This window comes from Hevea brasiliensis, chromosome 7 (genome assembly GCF_030052815.1).
Source record: "Hevea brasiliensis isolate MT/VB/25A 57/8 chromosome 7, ASM3005281v1, whole genome shotgun sequence".
In the NCBI taxonomy this organism is placed as follows: Eukaryota; Viridiplantae; Streptophyta; class Magnoliopsida; order Malpighiales; family Euphorbiaceae; genus Hevea; species Hevea brasiliensis.
Window position 1 is genome coordinate 103,208,712 of NC_079499.1, and position 25,556 is coordinate 103,234,267.

Here is a 25,556-nt window from a genome sequence, read left to right on the forward strand (position 1 = left end):
TCTCACTCTCACTCTCACTCTCTTCGTTTTTCAGGCGGGAACAGCCCCCGGTCTCCGACTCAAGCTGGGTTCCTACTTTCTGGATTAGGCTCGTAGTATTGGGTCTCTTAGCCCATATCTCTAAATGAAAATGGGCTTTTCTGGGTTGGGTCTGTTTGTGTGATTTGGGATCAATCAAAGAGATAGAGAAATAGAAATCCATTCAAACTCGTTTATATGTAACCGAGCCCATGTTTCAGCACTTAACAATTCATTTCTCGAGATCGGAGCCGTTAAAAATTTTAAAAAATAAAAAAGAAAACCAGCTTTCAACTCAATGCCCGTTAACCTCTGCTCCATCTCTCTGTCTCTTTCGCCTGTCACCAATGGCAGATTACGACACGCACCACCAGCATCACCAGGGCGGCGGCCACCACCACCACCACCAAACGATCCCAAAAGAAACAGCTCTCCAAGCCCTAAACACTATAATCCAACTCCATTTTGAGAAGACCCTGGAAAAGAAAAAAGCAATAGACCTCCAAAAGAAAGAGCTCCACAAGCTCTTCCTTCTTTTCTTCATCTTCCTCTCTCTAGTCTTCATGGGCGTGGCTCAGCCTAGTCGCCTTCAGTGCTGCCACTGCTGGGCCCCGATAACCTTTCTCTCTTTGGCCCACCTCATCTTCTATGTCTCTGTGGCTCAAACTCTTCGGTGCATCAATGGTTTCAAGTACCAAAGACGGTGCCACAAGCTGACCCTTGGATTGGCGACTGAGAAGCTAAGGGAATTTAAGATGAGAATTGCTAGTGGTAGTAGTGAGTGTGGTGAGGTGGTTGGTGATGAAGGTGAGCTTCAGATTCATTACCAAGAACCACCAGAGAGTTACTTTGGTAAGTTCAAGAGGAACTGGGCTTTACATTTTGGGTTCTTGATCTTGATATATGGGTTCATGGTATCTTCTTCTGTTGTTCTTCTTTGTTATTGATGGATTAGTGTGTGTTGAAGTTTTTGATGTAAGAATTTCTTCTTGATTAGATTAAATTCCAGTGTGGAATTAGTTATTCAATGATTTGGGTATGTGAATCTGAACTGGTAGATTAATTTCTTGATAAAATCTTGTATGGGTTTCTCTCAGAAAGTTGAATGGAATGAAAAGTAGTAAAATTGTAGATGGGATTATGAAAAGGGCAATGATGAGAGCACATTGTGCTTTGCATTTGATATTTTTGAACACTTTTTGTCGCTTTCAGTTTTCATCCTCTGTGAAAGTGAAACTGAAAAATCTACTTTTGATGATGGGGCTTTGCGTTGTGTTTGCAGGGCTAGAAGAATATACTTAACTGTTTGAAATTTGAATGGAATGGGACCCGTTGAATGGGCTTCACAAACAAAGGGTTAAAAATAAAAAAAATGTAATTTAATAAATTAATTTTTTACTATTTTTTAAATCAATTTTTAATATTTTTAATTAATTTATTTAAAAAATTATTTTTTAATAATAATTTTAATAACAATATGACAGATTTTTATTAGCACCATTGTCCTTCATGTCCATGTTGTAAATTTCTGCCTCATTTAGAATATATAAATATGAAATGTACATTATTATAACTAGATAGAATCAAGGCATTTTCACAAGATAAAAGTAACTAAAAAATTAATCAATATATAATCAATTTTCAACTCAATAATATTAAAATTAATATATCATAGATAAAATATATAATATATAAAAATAGGAAAGAAAGCACGCATTAAGATGGATAAAAATAATCTTCATTATTTATGTTATTTATAAAAAATATTATTTAAAATTTTTTAGCGATAGTCTGTCACTAATAAGATTGTTTAGCGACAACTACAGTGTCATTAATACATGCTAACATGTCACTAATAACTTTACTGATGAATGTTTATCGCTAATGTATTTAGTGATGGATAATTCATCAACGATAGCAAATGTGTAGCTAATACCTTTAACGACAAGAGATTCTTTTATTTCATTACCTATTTATTTTTAATTTAAGTAAGCTGTATTTTTATGCTCTTAAAATATTTTTCAATAAGGACGACTCTAAAATTAAAAATAATTGTTATATTTTTAAATAATTTTAATTTTTAATATTATTATAATAAATATAAAATATAAGTATTAATTTAATAATAATTATACTTATATAAAAAATTCTATTATAATTCTTAATTTTTATAATCATAATAGTATTATTAATTAATTAAAAATTATTTAATTTATTATAATAAAATACTAAACATTGAATCTTATTTCTATTAATTTATTATTTTAATTGTTCTAATTTATTTCTATACTTTGTTTATTTATATCTATAAATATTTATTTTATATGTGTATATGTTATTATTTATTATTCTTCTTGTTTTTTTTTTTTTTTTACCTTCAAAATAGAGTAAAAAAATTGAGAATTTGAATTTGTAATCCAATCTAAGCGTAACAATCACTTTATTAGTAACAAATTTATAACTTTTTCTTTTAAAAAAATTATTAATATTGATAAAAATATAATTTTAACCATATGAACAATTGTTCATTTATTTTATTTTCATTAAAAATAAAATATTTTTATATTCTCAAATTATTTTCAAGCGTAATAAATTAAAAATAATTTTTATTATAATATAAATAAATTTATTAAAATTACATTTAAATTTTCACTAATTTCAGTAAATAGAATAAAATTAAAATTAATTTTATAATCTTTATAAAATTAATGTTGAAAAGTGCTTAAGAGTTTTTTTAATTAATCATTCTTATTTTTCAAATAAATTTTTATTTTTTTATCAATAAAATATTCTAAATTATAAATTTATAAAAATTAAAAATATTATTCATAAAAATTATATTTTATTTAAATAATTAATTATTTAAACTAAAAATAAATTTTCATTTTATTTTAAAACATAATAAAATATTAAATGCTCTCATTCATTTTAAATTTTTTTAATCTTTTTAATAGGCTGCTGGAGTGAAGATTCCTTAATGGCAAGTTGTAAAAACACTGAGCATAATGCATTGTGTTAAAAAAAAATATATAATAAAGCAGTGTTAAGCGCAACCAATTTTAATGAATTAGTATAAATTCTTTCCAATGGAGCCTAGTTGGTGCTTACAGAAGTATGGATTCTTTCCAATGAATTTTAAAATAAAAAGAATATTAATCAAAAGAAATATTATTATCATAACTGTAGTAAATAAAATTGTTAAATCACAGAAATAAAAGATATTTAATCCTGTATAACAGGTTGAAATAAGTAATGATTGGCAGGCTGGGCCACATTTCCATTCTGGAGGGGTTGGAAATCTAGAGCTTCCACATTACTGGGAAGCAATTGGATTTGATTACAGTTCACTTCTTCTCCAATCTCCAGAAATATTGTGCCTGAATGAAATGGGGAAACCCCTTGGGATGCAGTATTGATTTTGATTGCAAAATGCAACCTAGTGATTAGACTGAGGACAGAGCATCACATAGTGATTTGTATGCATTAACGCAGAGTTTGAATTTTTCTTCAGCCATTGCCTGCATAGATACATGGAAAACAAACCTATTAAAGAAATTAACCACTCAAGTTTGCAAGCACGCATGGGCAAAATACAAAAAGCAAAGATCATTAGAACTTAGAAGGGGGGAAGCAACTTTCAATATCTAATTTACAGTAACCAAGCCGGTAAGAAAGCTAATCCCTCAGACATACACGATAGGCATGTATACATGGAAAAAATAGCCTAATTTGGTAAAGAATCGTGCCATTTTAAAATTTGAAAAAACGAGTTCATGTAAAGTTTAGTTTAATCTGAATTTATAAGCACACAAAAGTATTAGAAAATGACTTGTATAAACCCTTGCAGCTCTATACACACTGCTTATGCATATCAATATTGCAAACACTGTGCTTTACAATTATCAGGAAGTGGTGACATGAAGATATAATGAGAGAAAACTAGAAATATCAGTTTAAAAAAGAAAAAAAAAATCCATGTAATTGATGGAGAGAAGAAATAAGTGTAATTACAGAAAAGGAAGTGGGTAAAGAGCAGAAATTCATCGACTAACCTGTGAAGGGCCTTGATGCTTATCAGGATGCCATTTTAATGCTGACATGCGGAAACTGCATGGTTTGTTCAAAAAATTTCAGATAGAAAAAAATGATGTGTATGAATAAGAAATAAAGTATGCAGGAATCACAACAACAAAAAGTGTGCTTTTACTTCAAGACAGAAAATGCAAATAACTTACGCATCTTTAACATCTTCAATCCTTAAAGGACCACCTGGAGGCAAACCGAGGATTGTTCTATCATGAAAAGATCCGACAGAACAATACTCATTAACAGACTCAGTTTCACTTCTAGCATCCCAGTCTTTATCTCTATGATTTGTCCAGTATGGATGCTCTCTCCAGTCAAATCCAAATGTTGAACATCGGTAAGAAGACTCATTAAAATACCAAGTATACCATCTTTTTCCAAATGTAGCTTGAAAAAATGTCTCACGACCATCAGAGTCCTCAGAGAAACTCTCTCTCCTAAACTTACCTGAACAATCAATAAAAGAGAGGGAGAGACACAGTTTGTTTAAATACAGCCGGCAAGTGACTATAAATTTTGGTAACTATCAAACAAATATAGTAAATTTGAAGTAGATATTGAGAGGAGAATTAAACAATGACATATAAAAAGGTTTTAGAAGAGGAACCCAAAATTATATCATGAAAATTTTATGGCATTTACTCAATAGAAACACATTATGAAAATAGATGTCATCTTTTATTACAAAAACTTCTTAAAAAGTCTATATATTTGCTCCCTTATTTTTCCACTCATTATTGAAATCGCTTTTGCTTTCTTTTTCTCTTTTTCTTTCCCTTTCGATTCTCTTGTGATTGGGAGGCTTGGAACAATACTGCCCTCCTGCTCTATTTCTTTCACTCTTTCTTTTCCCTTTTATTTATTTTGTTCATCATCTATCTACATTGTTCTCAACAAATTGGTTAACCAATAGAAGAGAGAATTACAACTCTTAAGTTTGTCTTCCCCATGTTCACAGAAATGCAGTCATTATACCATGGCAGGGTTGCATTATTTTCTATTTTAGTCTTAGAATTGCATTCTGACTTGCGTGTAAGAGATGGTGGTTCCAGCAAATATTACTTGGGAGTTACCAAATTCGACCCTTCACCTTTCCCATGATGACTTTGTTGGTCAGAGAAAACTAAATTGATCCGAAATGAGGGAATATACAAGTGGACTATTCAGCTATTAGTTATTGAAGAGCAAAACAGTTATATTGTTTAGGGCATCATCCTGCAGATAAAAGCAAGAACACCGTGTGGACCATACTCATATGAGCTTCTAGATAAATAATAATCCTGACCACTATATCAAATGGGTGACATTATCAGCATGAAAATGAAGAAATAAATATAAAAAGGTAAATTCCAAAGTTAAGCAAGTTAATAAAACAACAAACTAAATTAATTTAAACAAACACAAAAAATAAAAGAAAGAGAAAACTCACGTTTCATTTTCTTGGCATGAGATTTCCCTCGATGTCGAGCAGAAGACTTTACTTGCCTTTTCTTACCAGTGCCATGTGAATGCTCTGGATCACAAGCCCATAATGACTCTTCATCCTAGTTACAAGTGTTAAGCAATACATGCATCATTACCTGGACAACTAGAACTTTTGAATGGACATAAGTTGAGCACAAAATTAACATAAATTAAAATCTTTTTAAGAGAAAAAGGTAATTTAAAAGTAAGATATATAATTATATGTGCATTGGACTCAACACATCTTCAGTAACAAGTGAGATCAATCAGATTCTAAGGCTGTATTTACCAATCCCTTGAAATTGTCTATGCTGGATCCACTATAATTAGAATCAAACAATTCCATTCTCCCCCCCACTGATTCAAATCTAGATGAAGAATCAGAAGTTACCATGAATTGATGAAGAATTGAGAAAATCATTCGTGAACCAGTTGAATTTTTCCAAATCAATTGATTCTGTGGATTCCTTTCCAATTGGGTTCAAATGGATCTAAATGGACCTGACAGGCTTGAAGCTCAAATTAACCCTTTCACCCCCTATTTTCTAGTGACAAGAAGCTAACAATCAAGATTCTGAATAGAAATTTACACTCAAGTTTGTTTCTGCAGAAAATAACTTGTCTATAGAAATTTTTTTTGAGGAAAGTATTTTATTAGAAAACTTACTTTTTCTACTGTTTGGTTATCAAAAATCAATTGGAATTTTTTTTCCACATTTGGAACATGTTAGAAAATATTAATTTTTTTTCCAATATCTAAGACTATGAAAATGCTTGGATCTAGAAGAACTTCATATTTTTCTATTTGTAGTTGAATATGAGATAAAAATTATGCAAAAAGGGGTAAATTATGATTTTTGTCAGTGGCCTTTTGGCTAGGGATGATTGAAAGAGGTCACTAGAGTAATAAGTGGTGGCAGAACAAGAAATATTTTTATGAGGGTCATTCATTCAATAGGTCAGTTCAGAATTCTAATTTACAAATATCAGCACAAAATAATTACTTAGAAATCACCAATTGCACATATAATTAATTAGAAATCACCAATTGCACATACACACATAATATAGCTGATCATTATCGCAACTTGGAACAAATTTGTAAAACGAATCACGTAAAATAATTTTTGAACAATCAAGAAGTTTCTAAATTTTACATCATTTAAAGTATTAAAATAAAAATTTATCAATTAGTCGAAGTTTGGTACATATGTTATTAACTGTTCAGATTTATATTCATTTCACCTATAATAAGTCAGTGCAAAATTGATCTCAATTTCTTATCTTTCTAATAACTTTCAGTGGGGTCAATATAAAAGCCCTAAAAAATTTCATGCAACACCCATACTCTATCTTTTGTCCCCTCAAGTTTATTGGAGTCAAAATTGACCTCACTAAGACATGAGTAGATAACCCCCCGCTCATAGCTATGCTTCTGTTATCCCCTTACAGGTTCCTTCCACTTTTATGAGTTTGTGAAAGTTCAAAAAAAAGTTTATTTTTCTCTTTTAATGAAATAAAGGAAAAAAAATAAGACTTTTCACTTACCTATAATCATCAAACAGAATCATGCATGTATTTATACTTCACCTAATTTCTTCCTTTTTTTTTCTTCAGTCTTGGGTTAAATGGTATCAGCCATGGACTACAGTGAACTCTATAAAAATGTATTATTCAATATTTCAGATTTTGATCTGTTATGCTTCTTTTACATGGATGCTATTTTTAATTGGTTTTGAGATTTTACACCAAATCATAATATTCGATTCAATTCTCAGTTCTTGATTCACAAAAATAAGATTTTGACTCTCAATTTGACAACTATGGCATCATATTTTAATGGCTACTTAATTTCTAAGGTATGTCTAATCAAAAGAACGATGTGAGAATCAAGGCTTGACCACCAAAAAATCCTGAACTTTTCATGTTTTTTTCAAATTTACCTCATTCTTTTAATTTAATCAATTCTAGCCTCCTGATACATGTCACATCCAGCTAACAAAACAGCTTTACTCTTTTCTATTCCTGTTCATATATGGTGACTACAGTTCTATTCTGACAGTTGTATTCGACAATATAATATCTAATCATGGCACAGTGAAATGAAAATAAAAAGGAAATAAACACTTATTGGCTTTTGCTTCCAGTTAATAAGCAATAAGAAAAAACAGCATCCACTAATCATATTTAATGGCTACCCAAAATGATCTAAGAATGCTATAGGTTCTTCATTATTATTTATTAGCAGAGCGATAAATGGATCACACATGTAGACCATGATTATATATTTGTCAAGTGATTTCAGCAATCCACGAATGGAAGCAATAATACAACCACAATAGAACTATCTTGTGATAGACTGGACCTATAGCAAAATCTTGCATCAAGGCAATCTGAATATCATTAAGGATTCCAAAGCAAAATTCACCTTGAATGAAGGTTTAGAGGAACCATTGTTGAAGAGAAGGTCTTTTAGAGCTCTCTTTGCATCGGCACGTTTTTGACGTACTGCATACCTTACGTAATTCTGAATTCAGATGTCCAGTTTCAGGAAAAGTTACTTGAAGAGAAAATAAAAGAATACACAGAGAAGTATACTGATGGAGAAGCGAGAGGTACATATAAAAGTCATAAAAAAAAAGAAGAAAAAAACACAGTTTCTAAGCCTTTGAAGCAAGGGTATGGAGTTCATATTGAATTTTACATGCTTAAACTACCTTTGGCATTTGTCAAAAGTTTAAATATATTTATGTCTCAATTTCCAAGCAGGTAACATATCATTGATAATCATATCAATCCCAAAAGCTGATAATAAAGCTTATACCTTCGATGGTTGTTGGAATCTGCTTACATCCTGCCAAAAAGGATAATTAAATGTCAATCTTTCTTTTCAGGGAAAAAAACCATTTGATGCTTGTAGCCAAATAATATATATATATATATATATATATATATATATATATATATATATATAAAATAATGTCAGTCCACCAGATCATTGCGCAACTCTCAACCCCCACGCTTTATAAGAATTTTGCACCAGAATAATTAAACTACAGTTCTTTCAGCTTTGTAGCATGAAATTAGAGCTTTGGAATTGGAATTTAACATAAGAAGACCTTTTCTTTTTCAACTTAATTAAAAGATCTAATTCTAAACCTAGTATGCAGGAATATGCAAGAAATGGGCCAAAAGTACTGATAATGGAAGAATAAAGATTATAAAGGGAAGGAAAAGGCTAAGAAAACAAAAAGCTGTGTCCAAAGGAAAAGGTTTATGCAATTCTGCGAAGGAGATAGAATGGTAAGTCCTATCTCCAAAAGCAAACCAGAAAAACATCTTCAAAAGCAAACAATTCTCCAAGTTCTTAGAAGTTAAATTACAAAGCTCCATCAAAAAGACACCATATGATATGATGTTGAAACACATAACAATCGTGATCTCCTCTCCTTAACCTACATACCTAACTGTCAAGCAATTGCATAACTGTCAAAGGCGTCACTCATACAATCCTGAAAAAAAAAGGCCCCCAACTTGCCACCAGGTTGCAAATAGCATATGAAGCTCAAGAGTCCCTCCATCCTGCCTGCAAACATAATAGCATTTTTTCCCCTATTTGATAAGAAGTGGAAACACAACATTTTTTCTTCTACATCTTCAAAAAGGTCTGGGCCCACTCAATCCTTTTTACTAATTCCTTCATGTAGTCTTAGGCCTTAGCCTAGCTTGCTTATACCCTACAACTTTAATGAGCTCAACCTTCCTTAATAATGCATTTGTTAGTCTCTGATGCATGTGTCCACAACATCTCGATCTCTCGCCTTAATTTTTCCTCAATAGGTGCCACTTCCCCTTTTTAACAAATGCGTTCATTCCTTCCAGTCCATTCTTATATTTTCATATATGCATTTTAGCGATGTCATTTCTTCCATGTTAATCTTGTAATCATGTTATTTTCTCATCACCAAACACCCGCTGCCACATATCATAGTTGGTTGAATCATCATCCCATCAAGACTTCTCCTTCCACCAAGCCATATTTGCAATAAAAAAGAATGCATCTTTTCACTTCACTTCACCCAACCTATTTTAATTCTGTAGTTGACATCCTCACTTCCCACTTCCTTTTGTACAAAAGATAGTGCGCATCTAAAATGTGTACTTTGAGCATCCTTACACCATTTAGGATAATCTCACTTAGATCACTTCCCCTTCCGTTGAGTAACTGCAATGTCTAATACTCTGTTTTACTTCCACTCAACTTGAAACCCTTATAGTTTAGACTCTAAGGTGCCCCTATATAATTCCAACTTCTTATGCCAAGTGGGTTTCATCAATTAAGATTACACCAAAAGGATATTCTCTTTGATGTGCTTTGTTAACTTCTTAAGAAACTCAACTCAAACTCAACTCAACTCAACTCAACTAAGCTTTTATCCAAAAAATTTGGGGTCGGCTATATGGATTCGCTTTTTCCACTCTGAACGATTTTGGGTTAAATCCTCAGAAATGTGTAACACTTCTAGGTCATGTTGTACTACTCTCCTCCAAGTCAATTTAGGTCTACCCCTTTTTTTCTTTCTATCCTCTAACCTAATGTGCTCTACTTGTCTAACTGGAGCCTCCGTATGTCTACGCTTCACATGACCAAACCACCTCAATCTCCGTTCTCTCAACTTATCTTCAATTGGCACCACTCCTACTTTTTCTCTAATACTCTCATTACGGACTTTATCTAGTCTAGCATGGCCACTCATCCACCTCAACATTCTCATATCTGCAACTCTTATCTTAGATGCATACGACTCTTTCAGTGCCTAACACTCACTACCATATAACATAGCCGGTCGTATAGCTGTACGGTAAAATTTTCCTTTCAATTTATTGGGAATCTTACGATCACATAAAACTCCTGTGGCACGTCTCCACTTTAACCATCCGGCTTTAATCCTATGATTAACATCCTCCTCACATCCTCCATCTACTTGAAGGACTGAGCCTAGATATTTAAAGTGATTACTTTAAAACAGTAACACTCCATTCAAACTAACTCCTTCCCTATTACCAGTTTGGCCTTCACTGAACTTGCAATGCATGTATTCTGTCTTCGTTCTACTTAACTTAAAACCCTTTGACTCTAGAGCACTTCTCCAAAGTTCTAGCTTTCTATTGACTCCTTCTTGTGTCTCATCTATCAGAACAATATCATTCACAAACGTCATGCACTAAGAAATACTCTCTTGTATATGTTTCGTCAGTTCATCTAAAACTAATGTATATGTTTCCATTAACTTCTTAAGAAACAAAGAATGAAAAATTTTCAAATGACAAGTCAAGCTTTTACACCTTGTCAAAGTACCAGAAAAGCAGAAGTTCCATATGCTTCCATCCACCCAAAGACATGCATTGCTCAATGATTATTGATGTATCAATTTATAATCATCATCAATTCTATGAATGTTCCAGCAATCACGCTTCTAAGCAAGCAGTTTGGACATTAATCTTGACCTTAACGCAATCCACGGTGTGTTTTAGAAGTGCCTTTTCAAGCTCATCCGAGAAACAAATCTTAGGGGTCTATCAATGCAACTCAGCTGAGTATCATGATTAATATGTTCCAAGTATTGCACATTTCACTAAAAGAAGCAAAATTTTAAAATTTTTATCATAAAAGGCACCATCTAACATGTCAATCATAGCGCTAACAATTAACCAAGAAATTCATAGCTTAAATAATGCACCCAAATAGAACAATAACAATTCCATATTCATACAAAATGTTAAACTCCACCCCTTCCCGAAAAGCTTTTTTTTATTATTATCACAAAAAGGGAAAGGTTTCAAAAGCTGAAATAATGATAATAAACTCACAGCGTTCCATTTGTTCTTCCATTTTTCGCATGTAGTAGGTGTAGAATGAATTGAAGCACAATGGGTCTTTGTTATTGATGTTGTCGATGATGACAAAGTTGGAATCAAGCTGCTTTTCAGTATAAAAACGCTTCGCCATCTGGGTATTTGCATAATCGAAGAAAAGAACAAAATTTTCAATATAAACAAATGATCAAACAGTTTTTGTTCTGTCTTCAAGAAGAGAAAATGCTTATCCTGTGGTACAAAAGGGAGCTTGGGGCTGAGTTCCGTCAACAGGCGACATTAACCCACGAAGAACAGTGGTTGTTAGGTCTTCGTCTTCTCGATCATGAGGTGAGGCAGGCCGAAGTTGTCTCGTTGCCCACGAATAGTTTGGACTTTGGACTGGACATCCTCGTAGCTCTTGGACCAGGTTTCGTACGGGAACTTGGACTCATTGCAGTCCGCCCTTCTCGGTTTTCCGATTATTCTCATTGGAGTAAATTATCTAAATACAGAATAAAAATGGTGCTTCCAATATGAATTATATTTTAATGAGTTAAATAATCTTTAAATTAAATGTTTATATTAAAATTTAGGTTATTAAATAATTAATAATAAAAAGTTCAAGTGAAATTTATTTTCTTAAATCAAAATTTCTTTTCCAACTATCTTATAGAGAGATTTAGTTGAAGTTAAATTGGAATTATATGAACCAAATTTATTTTTTATTTTTATTAATATAAATAAATTTAAATTTTAAATATCTGTATCAATTTATTTCATTCAAATTTCTCTCTGATAAAGTTATTTTTATTTTCATCTTATCATTTTTATACAAATATATGAGATTTCATAATGAAAAGAAAAATATTAATGAATAGTTAATCGTTACACATAGTTTATAAATATGTGTTTGTTAGTATAATTACAGCAATTAACATGATTATAGGAGATTTGTGTAATTACAGTAATTAGCATGATTATAGGAGATTTGTGTAGTATAATTACAGCAATTATTATTCTTGTCTAAATTAGCTCATATTCTCATGTATAAATAGATATAATATATTTGTAAATAAGACATAGACAAATACACAATCATTTTCTTCATTACTTGTATTCTTTCTTCTAACATGGTATCAGAACTGTAAAGCTTTTATTTCTAGTTTATGGGGTCTCTCTTCTCTCTTTACAACCTGTTCTGGTTCATTATTTCATTCTTGTTATGATATCATTTTTTTTTCTCCTCATCTTGTTATCAATGGAGAAATCTGATATTTCAAAACCTATTGCAACAGTTCTGACTGGTTCCAACTATAATCTTTGGGTTCAAGAAATGAAAAATTTTTTGATAGGTCGCAAGCTTTGGCGTATTGTTACCGGAGATATTACTACGCCGACAAGAGAGAACGATGAAACTGATGCAAAATTTGTTGACCGTTTTGAGGATTTGGATAGTAAAAATCATCAAATCATCACCTGGTTTCGCAATACCTCTATCTCGTCCATCCACATCCAATTTGCTAATTATGACTCTACAAAAGAAATCTGGGATTTTTTGGCTAATCGATATCAGACCACTAGACTTGTTTACTATTATCAGTTGTGGACTACTCTTCATAATCTGAAACAAGAAGCAAGTCAATCTGTGAATGATTTTCTTACCCAGGTCTAACCCATTTGGAATCAAATATCTCAGGCCAAAATCAGTGAAGATCATCTTCATCTCATTCAAGTTCTAATGGCTCTTCGATCAGAATATGAGGCCGTTCGAGCGTCCCTGCTACATCGAAATCCACTCCCATCATTGGATACTGTTATTCAAGAGATTATTTTTTAAGAGACTCGTTTCAGTTTGGATAAAACTCTTCAATTTGAAACTGCTCTTGCAACTACTTGATCCTCACATCAGAAATCTAGCACTCAACTCTGTAAGAATTGTAATCAAATTAGTCATGCTTTTGCATATTGTCCTACTATAGAATGCAGATATTATCATGGTTATGGTCATATTCTTGAACATTGTCCCACACGCCCTCCAAGACCAAAATGAGGGCATTCTAAATTCAAGAATGTCTCAAAGCCTGGATCTTCCTTTGTCACTGCTGTTGCTGCTACTGAGGGTTCTATTGCCATCACCATGAGTGATCTTGAGGCACTATTCAAACAGGTTATCTCTTCTAATTTTCCTGCTGTCATGTCTGCCACTCCGGGTAATTCTTATTGGCATTTTGACTCTGCATGTTGTAATCATATGACTACTAATATTAAATTCTTGTCTTCTGCAAAACCTGTACCTTCCTTATCACCAATCCATACTGCAAATGGTATTAAAATGAACATCACACATACTGGTCATGTGTCTACCTCAAATCTTCATCTCCCTGATAACTATTATATCCCTAATTTGGCACTCAATCTTATTTCTGTTGGTCAGTTGTGTGAAAAAGGACTAAATGTTATTTTTTCTCCCTATGGTGTCCAAGTACAGGATCCACAAACGGGACAGATTCTTGGGGAGGGTCGCAGAGTGGGTGGATTATTTGAGCTTGCATTTTTACATCTTCCTCAGAGATTTGTGTCTGCAGCTACAATCCCTAATTCCTTCATTCACCAATGGCATCTTCGTCTTGGTCATGCTTCTGCTAGTAAAATTCAACCTTTAATTTCTCGTGGATTATTAGGATCTACTAAGTTTGAGTAATTTAATTGTTTAAATTGTTAGCTTGCAAAACAACCTGCATTATCTTTTTCTTATAATAATACTACTTCAGACACTCCTTTTGGTTTAATTCATTCTGACATTTAGGGTCCTTCTCCTATTTCTTCAATAAATGGTTTTCGTTATTTTTGTGATATTTATTGATGATTATTCTCGGTTTACTTGGATATATTTTTTGAAACATCGATCTGAGTTATCACAAATTTATATCACATTTGCAAAAATGATTAAAACTCAGTTCTCTTGTGACATTAAAATTCTCCGAATAGACAATGCCATGGAATATCGGGATTCTTCTTTACTTCAGTTTCTTAGTCAACAAGGCACTGTTGTTCAACGTTCTTGTCCTCACACCTCTAAACAGAATTGGCGAGCCGAACGCAAGCATCGCCATATTCTTGATTCTGTACGTACTCTTCTTCTTTCTGCCTCATGTCCAGAAAAATTTTGGGGAGAAGTAGCTCTTCATGCTGTTTATATTATTAACCGTCTTCCTACCTTGGTTCTTCATAATTTATCTCCTTTTGAAAAGTTGTTTGGACAACCTCCTGATTATTCCATCCTTAAACCTTTTGGATGTGTTTCTTTTATTCTTTTACAACCACATGAACATACCAAATTAGAACCCCGTGCTCGTCTATGTTGTTTTCTTGGTTATGGCATTGAACACAAAGGGTATCGTTGTTGGGATCCTATTTCTAATAAGTTACGCATCTCTCGTCATGTTACCTTTTGGGATAATACTATGTTCTCTTCTCTTTTCAAATTTCATCATTCTGTCAATACTGACTCTCTATTTTTCACTGACTCCTCCAAAGAGCTGTTTCCAAGTCCTGATCCAGGTGATTGTGATGTGCTCAATATTAGCCCAACTACACCTGCCCCTGTTGAATCTGCATCAGTTGTTGATCCAGTACCTGCGCCTGCATCTCCTCCTAGCACTACTCTTCGTCGTTCTACCCGCGCAAAAGAAACTCCTCATTATCTTTCTGATTTTTACTGTTACTCTACTATTACAACCCTTCATGAGCCTCGTTCTTATCGTGAGGCAAGTACTGACCCTCTTTGGCAGCAAGCTATGACTGACGAACTTCAGCCTTTAGAGAAAACTCATACTTGGGATTTAGTTGATCTTCCACCAAACAAGACCCCTATTGGTTGCAAATGGATTTACAAAATCAAGACCCGTTCTGATGGAACTATTGAATGCTACAAAGCTCGCTTAGTAGCCAAAGGGTACACTCAAGAGTATGGTATCGACTATGAAAAAACTTTTGCTCCAGTGGCCCGATTAACATCTATTCGCAGTCTCTTAGCTATTGCTGCAGTTTGTAAATGGAAACTTTTCCAGATGGATGTCAAAAATACTTTTCTTCATGGTGATTTAACAGAAGAGGTTTATATGCATCCTCCTCCTGGTTATCATTCTCCTCATAAGGTTTGCAAACTTCGACGAGCCTTATATGGATTAAAACAAGCTCCCAGGGCCTGGTTTGCCAAATTTAGTTCCACTCTTGCTCAACTTGGTTTTCTCTCTAGTCCATATGATTTTGCATTATTCACTCGCCGAATTGACAGTGGTATTGTTCTTTTGTTGCTTTATGTTGATGATATGATAATAACAGGAGATGATTCATTTGGTATTTCAAAGTTACAACATTATCTCAATTAGCATTTTGAAATGAAAGACTTGGGTTCTTTCAGCTATTTTTTGAGTCTTGAAGTTTCTCAAAATTCTGATGGCTATTATCTATCTCAAGCCAAGTATGCATCCGACTTACTTTCTTGAGCAGGCATCACTGATAGCAAAACAGTATCAACCCCATTGGAGCTCAATTGCAAACTTACACCTCTTGATGGCACTCCTCTTGATGATCCTACTTTATATCGACAGCTTATCGGGAGTCTTGTTTATCTGGTCACTCCTCTTGATGATCCTACAGTATCCTACTCACAATTATTCGACCTGATATTTCATATGCTGTTCATCTGGTCAGCCAATTTATGTATGCTCCTCGCTCAACTAATTTCTCTGCAGTACTTCGAATCCTTCGTTATATCAAAGGCACTCTTTTTCATGGTTTGCACTTTTCCGCTACCACCTCCCTAGTATTATTTGGCTACTCTGATGCTGATTGGGTTGGTGATCTGATAGATCGTCGCTCTACAACTGGTTATTGTCTCTTCTTGGGTAATTTTCTTATCTCTTGGCGTAGCAAAAAGCAAACTGTTGTTGCACGTTCTAGCACAGAATCTGAATATCGTGCTCTTGCTGATGCTACATCTGAAGTACTATGGTTACGATGGTTATTAACTGATTTGGGTGTCACTCATTCTTCTGCCATAATGCTTCATTGCGATAATAGAAGTGCCATACAGATTTCTCATAATGATGTGTTTCATGAGCGTACCAAACACATCGAAATTGATTGTCATTTTGTACGTCATCATGTTGCTCATGGCACCATATGTTTGATTCCTGTCTCCTCTATTAGCCAAACCGCTGATATATTCACCAAAACGCATCCTTCCGCTCGCTTTCAGGATCTCTTAAACAAACTCAAGTTGGCACCTGTGCTACCACCTTGAGTTTGAGGGGGGGGGGGGTTAGCATAATTAGAGCAATTAGCATGATTATAGGAGATTTGTGTAGCATAATTACAGCAATTAGCATGATTATAGGAGATTTGTGTAGCATAATAACAGCAATTAGCATGATTATAGGAGCTTTGTGTAGCATAATTACAACAATTATTATTCTTGTCTAAATTAGCTCATATTCTCATGTATAAATAGATGTAATATCTCTGTAAATAAGACACGGATAAATACACAATTTTTTCCTTCATTACTTGTATTCTTTTTTCTAACATGTGCTTTTAAATTTTTTTAAATTTTTAATAATATTTTTTCAGAAATTTATACTTCAAAATTTGAATATATTATACAAATTAATTTTAAAAGACTGAAAGTGAATATATATTATAATAATAATAATATAAAAATTTTATTAAAAATAATGATTATTAAAAGTTTTTTTTTTGAAATATAAGTATAAATTAATTAATATATAAATTAAATTTAAGACATTAGTTAGAATTTTGATGGGATTTGGTTTCAATAATATAGGATTACTATATATATATATATATATAATTTTTTTAATAATGATAATTTTTTATTATTAAATTAATTTTTATTCAATTTTTTTAAATTTCTCTTCCATTTTAATAAAATTTTCAAATTAATTTATAATACAATTAATTAAAGATATCTTATTTAATTTTTTTTATAGTAATTTAAATTTTATTAATCTCACCAATCAAATAAATTGGATCACATCGAATTATTTTCTAATTCGATAATATTTTAAATTTGAACTGTTTTGAAATTTGATTCGTTTATCTAATTGAATATATTGAATTTAATAATATTTATGTTTATAATTACTATTTAAATATTTTATTTAATTAAAAAGTTTTTATTTTGAATTTTTTTTGTTAAAAAGATATTAAAATAGTAATTTTTATGAGATTTTTAAAATATTATATTATGTAAGTTTTTTTAAATATTATTTCATGAAAGTATTTTTCAGAAAAGTTTTTTTTTTATCTTTATTTCGACAAAATGTTTTCCTCGAGAAAATGAAACAATATGGATAAAAATTTGTAATCCGATTTCTTTGAATTAATATTTTTTCTTTAAAAGTTATTTTTTTGTGCTGGCTATTTTTAAAATTACATATGATTTTATATTTTTATTGGTAAGAATTGAAAAAAAAGGGCAAAATAATTAAATATTAAATAAATAAATAATTAATTAAATAGTATCAATCTACTAATAATGATCACATTAAATATTACTTTTATAATATAATTTTAAATTATTTTATAAATTTTAAGATAAAAATATCTAATTTTTAAATATTTTCATTTAAAAATTTAGGAAGAATTAAATAAGAAATTGATATTAATTTTGTAATTAAAAAACATTAATTAAATATATTTAATATTTTTAATCATTTAACTCAAAAAATTGAGGTAACGATGACAACAATAAAAATTACTTGAAAGGAAAATAAAGAAGAAAATTAAATATTTAACATAAAAGATAATAATTTATCTTTAATCATATATATAAAGCAGGCATAATTTTTTTTTTGTTTTGTATTATAGGATTCCAAAACTACCAATTAGTAATTTTTAATTTTTTTTCTCTTGATGTTGCCATATAAAATTCAAAAGCTATCATAATTATATCAAGTGGTAATTTTTAATTGAATTAAAGCAAACATATTTTTTTCTTGATACTGTCACATAAAGTTTCAAAGCTATCATATTTATATCAAATGGCAATTTTTTTATTAAATTTATTTTTTTTATATTTTCTAAATAGTTATAATATATAATTATTATTGAATTTAGTTTTCTAAACACAATTCTTAATTAATTTAATCTTTCAAATTTAAATAAGGCAAAAACTATTAATTACTAAATATAATTATTATCCATTATCATGATTTTAAATTTTTAATTTAAAAATCAAAACTCATAAAACTATTTAGTGGAATATTTTTAAACATATTTATTATTATAATAATTATTATTATTATAAATAAAGAATAACTTATGATCATTAAAAAAAATTATGGTCATTAAACCCACTGATTTGAGAGTAATTATCAACTTATTTGATTAAAGTTTATATCTAATGTTTTAGAATTTTAAAATTTTAAATACTAAACTTAAAATTTTCGCAATTAAAAAATAACAGTTTTTGTTAATTAACAATGGTTTAATGGTCTATTTAGTTCTGATTTGAATTTTTTCTATCTCTGCCCATAAATAGTTAATCCATTCTGCCATTTGACACACATCAAACCTTTTTCTTAATCTAATTACTCTTATTTTTTTTTAATTTGTTATATTATTTTTATTTTTTCTTTTAAGAGTTATTGATCTTGATTCACAAATCTTATTTATATAGTTCTATTGATGCCTTGTGTATAAAATTTTCTTGGTCACATGGCATCGCCAAGAAAAAACTTTGCCTATAGAAAAAACTTTGCCTATTATATATATATAGATAGATAAATAGATAGGCAATAATCAATAAAAATATATAATTAAAAATTATCATTTAGTATAAATGTGATAACTTTGAAATCTTATGCCAATATATATATATATATATATTGGATGGGAGGGTATTGGTAGACTTTGATCGTGCCATACATTTATCCTAAGATTTTGTGACAAACACAATTTTGTTTTCTCAAACCAATATACATATAGTGGATTCCCACTAATTCAATGATCAAAATATAAAAACTTAACCAATTAAAAAAAAATATTTTTTTAATGTAATTCATTATATTTTACAATAGAATTCACTATTATTTTAATAATGTGTCAATTTTCCTTAATTAAATTGGTGTATATAAATTTTTTTAATAAAATTGAATTTGATTAGAACTCAAACTCAAAACTTTATAATTGAGGAGAACATTTCATTCCTAGCCAATTAAATAAAGAGAAATTTAAAATTTGGTCTATGAGCTTTGTTTTATATTATATTTTAGACCTTGAGTTTTGAAAAATTAATTATTTAGTTTTTAGGTTTTGTGATATGTTACACTTTAATCCATAAATTTTGAGAAATAAATTATTTAGTCCCCTTAATTTTAATATATAGAATAATTTAGTTTCTATAATTTTAATATTTATAATAATTTCATCTATTACAGAAAAACTAAAATAATTCTATAGATTAAAATTAAAGGAGTTAAAGTGTGATATAGTATAAAATTTATGAACTAAATAATTAATTTTTAAAAATTAAAAAATAATATAATACAAAATTCAAAAATTAAAATATAATACAGAGAAAAACTTAGAATTAAATTGTAAATTTCCTTAAATAAAAAAACCATCCAATTTCCCTCTTCCCCTCCACTAATATTGCGCTTCCCCTTCTCATCATCTTCTTGTGTAAACTTACAGCCTGTGACACCTGTTGCCATAATTACAAAACACCCTCAGGAATAAAAATATTACACCATATCTTATGCAATCAAATAATAAGAAGACCAGATTTTCAAAGCTTAAAAATATAGAAAGAAAAGCTATAAATATGAGTGATATTAAAATATTTTAAAATTCATATATATATATATATATATATATATATATATATATATATATATATATATATATATATATATATACTCTCTCTCTCGTATATATATCTTTCTTTCCTCAACCACAGAACGAATGTCGGAACCAAGAAATTAAACTTCTTTTTCTTTCCTTTAAAATTTTCTTTTTCTCTCTATTCCTCCCTTTTATCATTCTTTTTTTTTTTTTCTTTATTTTGCGTGAGCTAATAAAGATTCTAGGGAAAATTTCTGTGACAGGGAGGGGAAGAAAGAAAGAAATAGAGAGAGAAAGAAAGAATTTTTGGACGACATGGGAGCCTGCGCGACCAAGCCGAAGGTTTTAAAGGATGATGCACAAGCTCCGGTGCCGTCTCCTGAGACGGCGGCAGAGGAGGTGGTTCCCCAGGTCAATAAGAAGGAGAAACAATCGGTTCCTGTTATAGACGAGGTGAAAGATAAAAAGGTTGTTGAGAGTGAAGGTGATGATAGGATCAAGGAGATCGTTGATGATGACAAGGCTGAAGATCACAGTACCAAGCGACGATCTCTCAGTCACTTCTTCAAGGAGGTAATTAATTATTTCGTTTTTTTTTTTCTTATCATCATTATATAATTATAATTATGCAAATTAAAACACGATCAATTTTTTTTTAAGGAAAAGAAAAAAAGAACACATAAGAGATTTCTTGCACATTAATCAAATAATAATCAGAATTTATTTGAAATGGGATCTGTTTTAAAAAAACTTAATTAAGTTGATGTCTTATTTATTTATTTATTTTTAATTTGTATGTGATAATACATATTATAATTCTACGCCAAATTTGTAATTTTCAATATTCCTGTCATATTCTTTCTATATGCTAAAAAAATAAAAAATTATTGCCGATAAGTGTTAATGCAGTGGTAAGCCTATTGTTCTTTCAATGGTAGAACTCATATTTGAAGGTATTATGAAAGGGACAGTCTTAAATTTCGAAAAAATTAATTTTTTTGTGAATCATAAAATAAAGGATTCCTAATTTAAAAAAATAGTAACGAGAAAAAATGAAGATGCATAAAATATGAGGATTGTATTTTTTATATTCAATCCTATTAAACTCCAATGGAATATATTTCAATAATATATAATAAGTTTGAAATAATTTTAAATTTAATAATATTGATTTTTATGAATTGATTAATCTTTTATATAAATAATTAATTAAATATAATATATATATTTATAATAATATTCATAAATTTTAAGATATTATATTTTAAATAAATAGGATTTAAATATTTTGTTAGGATTATTAAAATGTCAAAATATAATTTATTAATAAAAATATTTTCTATATAAATTATTAATTAAATATATAAAATTAAATGAATTTATATAGCAATGATAATATATTTGAGATTATTTAAAATTAAATTTAAATTTAAATATTAAAATTTTTATTAAATTTAGTTTTTTATAAAGTAAATGTCATCCTAAAATTATCATATTAAATCTTATCTAACAGCTTTTAGTGGAATATATATTCCCAATTTTAATATTTTAAAATGTATACTTAAAGGAAAAATGAAATGCATAGATCGGATATAATAATAATAATATAATTTTATAACAGTGGCAGGCCCAGTTGCTTGTGCTTGTCTATTTTCATGTCGGTAACGCTAATTAGTAAATAAGAGACACTTTAACGCTTGCTATTCATTCATGTATTTACATTAGCTGATAAGGATTCTGTAATGGTCAATATCCCACTTGTTATCAGCTTCCTCTTTGTTTTTATTGATCTATTCTGTGCATGCCTTTCTCTGAGGCTAAACATTCAACCATTGCGTTATCAGATAGGACAGAGCACGTACTCCAATTTCTTTTCATGTATCATGAGCTCCGTAATATATGGATTTTACGTATTATGCTAAGGAACTCTTTTTATATATATATTTTTCTTGTTTTCATTATATTATGAATCAATACTTATTCTTCAGTGCATGAAAGTACGAGTTTAAAGACTCCAGTGGGATCACGCGGACTTCAAACACACACGAGAATAAATTTAATTTTTTTTATTAAAATTTTTATTTAAATTTATATACTTTTTAATTAACATATATTTTAATATAAATATCTAATTTAATAGTTATTAAACTCGTTCTTATATGAATTTTTTAATATATTCTCATTCATTAGTGGCTAACTTATAATATTTTTATGGCATTCCATACTTTATATGGTGTAATCATTTTAATTGATTCTATTTTATTTTATCCCCAAAAATCTTGGATTTACTTAAAAAAAAAAAATTACATTGTGTAGATTTTGTTGGTAGGAGGGTTAAAAGTAGAGTAAATAATATAAATACGAAGCAAGCATAAGTTGGATAGGTGGCCATGGTGGTGGGCGCCTTAGAAACTGCTTGTATTGACGTAGTAACCATCTATAAAGGACCCATCTGTACTGGTTGTTGGGGTCTTTGGATTATTTGATTATTTGATTGCAACCAACTGGATTAATGATGTCACATGCATGGTTGGTGATAACTGTTAATTTTTTGTAACATACCTCTCAACCTCTTTGCCCTGTTTTCTTCCACTAAATTAGTATAATTAGGTTATCGTTGACTGCACCTAGCTGCTGTGCCAACAAGGTCTTATGTATTGGTAAAAGACTTAAAGTTGCAGATGTTCATTCAAAAGTCCAAGAAAAGATAAATATTGTTTATCAGCTACATCTGCCAGATGATTTGATTAGTTAAGTAGTTGTTAACATATTAATCAACTGCATGTATTGCACTGCTCTTTGAGCCATCTGGGATTTCTTTCTCATGGTTAAATTTGTACCCTTTTCAGAGTGAAGATGTGAAGGAGTCAGCTGAAAGTGTGAAAGCACCAGAAGAACCAGTGAAACCAGAATCATCAGTGACTGAAAAACCCAAGGGGCCAACGGTCCTAGAACGATCAGTGACTTTAATTAATCCTGCAGAGCCAGTAACAGTTGAAACACCACTTACCAAAGAATCTGTGGAGCCAGCGAAAGAAGAGCAATTAGGGAGTGAACCTGCAGTGTCACTGAAACAAGGACTCTCAACAGCTGAAAAAGCTAGGGAGCCAGAGAAAGGAGAGCAAAAAGTGACAGAAAAGCCAGTGGAGCCATTGAAACAAGAACCTTTAGCAACTGAAAAATCTGCGGAGGTTTCAGAAACCAAGTTACCAGAAGCTAAAAAATCTGAAATCCCAGTTGAACCAAACCCCCGTCTATCTGTTGCTGGTGGACCTGTAAAGGTGGTAGCAGAGAAAGTAATTGGAGCCACGTCTGCAGCAGTAGATCCCAAAACCAGCACTGGAACAACTGTGGAGAAAAAATCTGAAGAAATTAAGGACTTGACGCTTGACAATAAAGCCTAAAAATATGATTTATGAATCTCCTCTCACATGGATACCGAAGGGTTTAGCTAAAGAGATGATTGCCAAAACCATGTACTTCGGCTGCTACTTTTTGGGAGTTTATTAATCGTTTCATATAAATTATATTTTTTTTGATTTTCATGTAAATTTAATTTATTTTGTGTTTCCACGAGTATGAATGAATTATTTTGTGTTTCAATTGAATAAGTTTAATAAAAAAAGGAAAAAAGAAAAATAAAAAAATCTTGGGCTACTGTTTAAAAATAATAATAATAATAATAATAAATATCATAATTAAATAGTTAAAATATGTTAAACAAACAATTAAATGAATATAAAAAATAATTTAAATGGTTATGTGAATTATACTTGGTTAAAGATTTAAAATAAATTAGTCATTTTGTCAATGCAGTGCACAGATTATTTACTATTTTATTTTTTAAATTAATTTATAATGTATTTTTTATTATTTTTTTATTTTTATAATCATCTTACAATATTTTATTATGATAAAATTTTTAATTAATTATAATTTTATTTAAAGCGTTGATAAATAAATAATTTATTATGTTTATTATTTTTTAATTTAATTAGTCATATACCAATAAAATGATAAACAAAGTAAAAAAAAAAAAGTCATGTCACGATAATTTTGAAATACCATTATTAAAATTTTTAGACTATAATTATGAGAAATGTTTTTAAAATTAATTTTTAAATTTTATGAATAATTTTTAATTAAATGCTTCTATATATATAATTTTTTTTTAAAAATAATTTACCATTTTTAACTCTAATCAAAATTTTAATTTAAAAAGTGTATAATTTTTGTAGATATATAATAGATAACCGTAAACTTAAGAATTTTAAAATTTTTTTAAAAAATTAAGATATGCCACATGTCAAATTTTTAAATACTCTTATTAAGTTACGTGGTATACTCTTATAAAGTCATTTAAAAAGCTCACACATATATTATAAAATAAATTGATTAATAGATTATTTTTTATTATTTTTTAAATTAATTGATATATATAGTAGCAAAGTCTTTCAAAATAGGCAACAACATCGTGGACGAATTTGAAGAATGAGAATACCCTTTTAAAGTTAATTTCTCTTTTTAAGTACTTAGGATAAGTAGATAAGAATTTTTAACAAGTAAACTAGTAAGTAGGCAAGTTGTTACTTGGTAGTAAATCTCCCATCTGAAATGGTAATTCAAAAATATCACTTTTGGCTCTTCCAGTCTTCCCTATGCTCTTTTAATCATATTGGGCCTCCATATGTTATTCCAAAGGCCCCTAAAGCCATTTAAACATGAATCTCGTACTTGGGTCTCTTTTAAGTAAGGTTGAGCAGAATTCGGTTTAAATTAAAAAATTAAATTGAATCGAATCAATTCGGTTTAATTGGTTTGATTTTAAAATTAAATCGATTCGGTTTAATTTTATATTATAAAAATTTCGATTATTTCGATTTGGTTCGATTTTGAAGAGAAAAAAATTGGTTAAACCGAATCAAATCGAATAGTAATTTATATAGTCAAATCAAACTAAATCAAACCGAATTGATTTTTAAATTGATTTATTTTTATGAAAAATTTATGAATTATATTTAATTATATATATATTAATTGTTTAATTTCATTGATTAATGGTTATTAGGTTCAAACCAAAGTTAAAATTAGACCAAATAACTTGAAAATCAAGTTTAAATTAAAAAATCAATAAAAATCAAACCGATCAATTTAAATCGAATCGAACTGAAATAGAGCGATTCGGTTCGATTCGATTTTTCATCCATTTCGATTTGATTCAGTTTCTAAAATTTACGATTTGATTTTTATAATTTAAT

At 29.8% G+C, this 25,556-nt stretch overlaps 3 protein-coding genes and 1 long non-coding RNA gene across 6 annotated transcripts; 2 read left to right on the forward strand and 2 right to left on the reverse strand.

Moving 5' to 3' along the window:
• Positions 1 to 85: 85 nt before the first annotated feature.
• On the forward strand, positions 86 to 1,151 carry LOC110636391 (uncharacterized). Its single transcript, XM_021786078.2, has one exon. The coding sequence runs from the start codon at positions 231 to 233 to the stop codon at positions 963 to 965; it is 735 nt and encodes a 244-aa protein (XP_021641770.2). The 5' UTR covers positions 86 to 230; the 3' UTR covers positions 966 to 1,151.
• A 2,019-nt stretch (positions 1,152 to 3,170) lies between these two features.
• On the reverse strand, positions 3,171 to 11,883 carry LOC110636434 (uncharacterized). 2 transcript variants are annotated; one of them, XM_021786140.2, is made up of 7 exons: positions 11,440 to 11,882; positions 8,393 to 8,422; positions 7,997 to 8,095; positions 5,534 to 5,648; positions 4,254 to 4,551; positions 4,071 to 4,125; positions 3,171 to 3,536 (listed from the first exon to the last, which is right to left on the reverse strand). In XM_021786140.2, exons 1-7 carry the CDS (start codon positions 11,590 to 11,592, stop codon positions 3,462 to 3,464), a joined length of 825 nt encoding a protein of 274 aa, XP_021641832.2. In that variant the 5' UTR covers positions 11,593 to 11,882; the 3' UTR covers positions 3,171 to 3,461. The 2 variants fall into 2 exon arrangements, with proteins under 2 accessions (XP_021641832.2, XP_021641833.2); XM_021786141.2 differs by lacking the exon at positions 7,997 to 8,095 and having other exon boundaries at positions 11,440 to 11,883.
• An 8,514-nt stretch (positions 11,884 to 20,397) lies between these two features.
• Positions 20,398 to 23,841, forward strand: LOC110636428 (uncharacterized). Of its 2 annotated transcripts, none has more exons than XM_021786135.2 (2): positions 20,398 to 20,871; positions 23,148 to 23,841. In XM_021786135.2, exons 1-2 carry the CDS (start codon positions 20,614 to 20,616, stop codon positions 23,700 to 23,702), a joined length of 813 nt encoding a protein of 270 aa, XP_021641827.2. In that variant the 5' UTR covers positions 20,398 to 20,613; the 3' UTR covers positions 23,703 to 23,841. The 2 variants fall into 2 exon arrangements, 1 of the variants encoding a protein (XP_021641827.2); XR_009150132.1 differs by lacking the exon at positions 20,398 to 20,871 and adding an exon at positions 22,757 to 23,048 and having other exon boundaries at positions 23,148 to 23,286.
• LOC131181591 (uncharacterized) lies at positions 22,960 to 23,597 on the reverse strand. Its single transcript, XR_009150133.1, has 2 exons — positions 23,464 to 23,597; positions 22,960 to 23,366 (listed from the first exon to the last, which is right to left on the reverse strand). It is a non-coding gene; the product is annotated as an uncharacterized LOC131181591 (long non-coding RNA).
• Positions 23,842 to 25,556: the final 1,715 nt, after the last annotated feature.

Coding starts and splice junctions, on each gene's coding strand:
- LOC110636391 (XM_021786078.2), top strand. CDS start 231: ATGTTTCAGCACTTAACAATTCATTTCTCGAGATCGGAGCCGTTAAAA.
- LOC110636434 (XM_021786140.2), bottom strand. CDS start 11,592: ATGCAAATACCCAGATGGCGAAGCGTTTTTATACTGAAAAGCAGCTTG. Junction 8,423..11,439: donor GGAAGAACAAATGGAACGCT/GTGAGTTTATTA, acceptor CCTTTTTGGCAG/GATGTAAGCAGATTCCAACA. Junction 8,096..8,392: donor GATTCCAACAACCATCGAAG/GTATAAGCTTTA, acceptor ATCTGAATTCAG/AATTACGTAAGGTATGCAGT.
- LOC110636428 (XM_021786135.2), top strand. CDS start 20,614: ATGGGAGCCTGCGCGACCAAGCCGAAGGTTTTAAAGGATGATGCACAA. Junction 20,872..23,147: donor TCAGTCACTTCTTCAAGGAG/GTAATTAATTAT, acceptor TACCCTTTTCAG/AGTGAAGATGTGAAGGAGTC.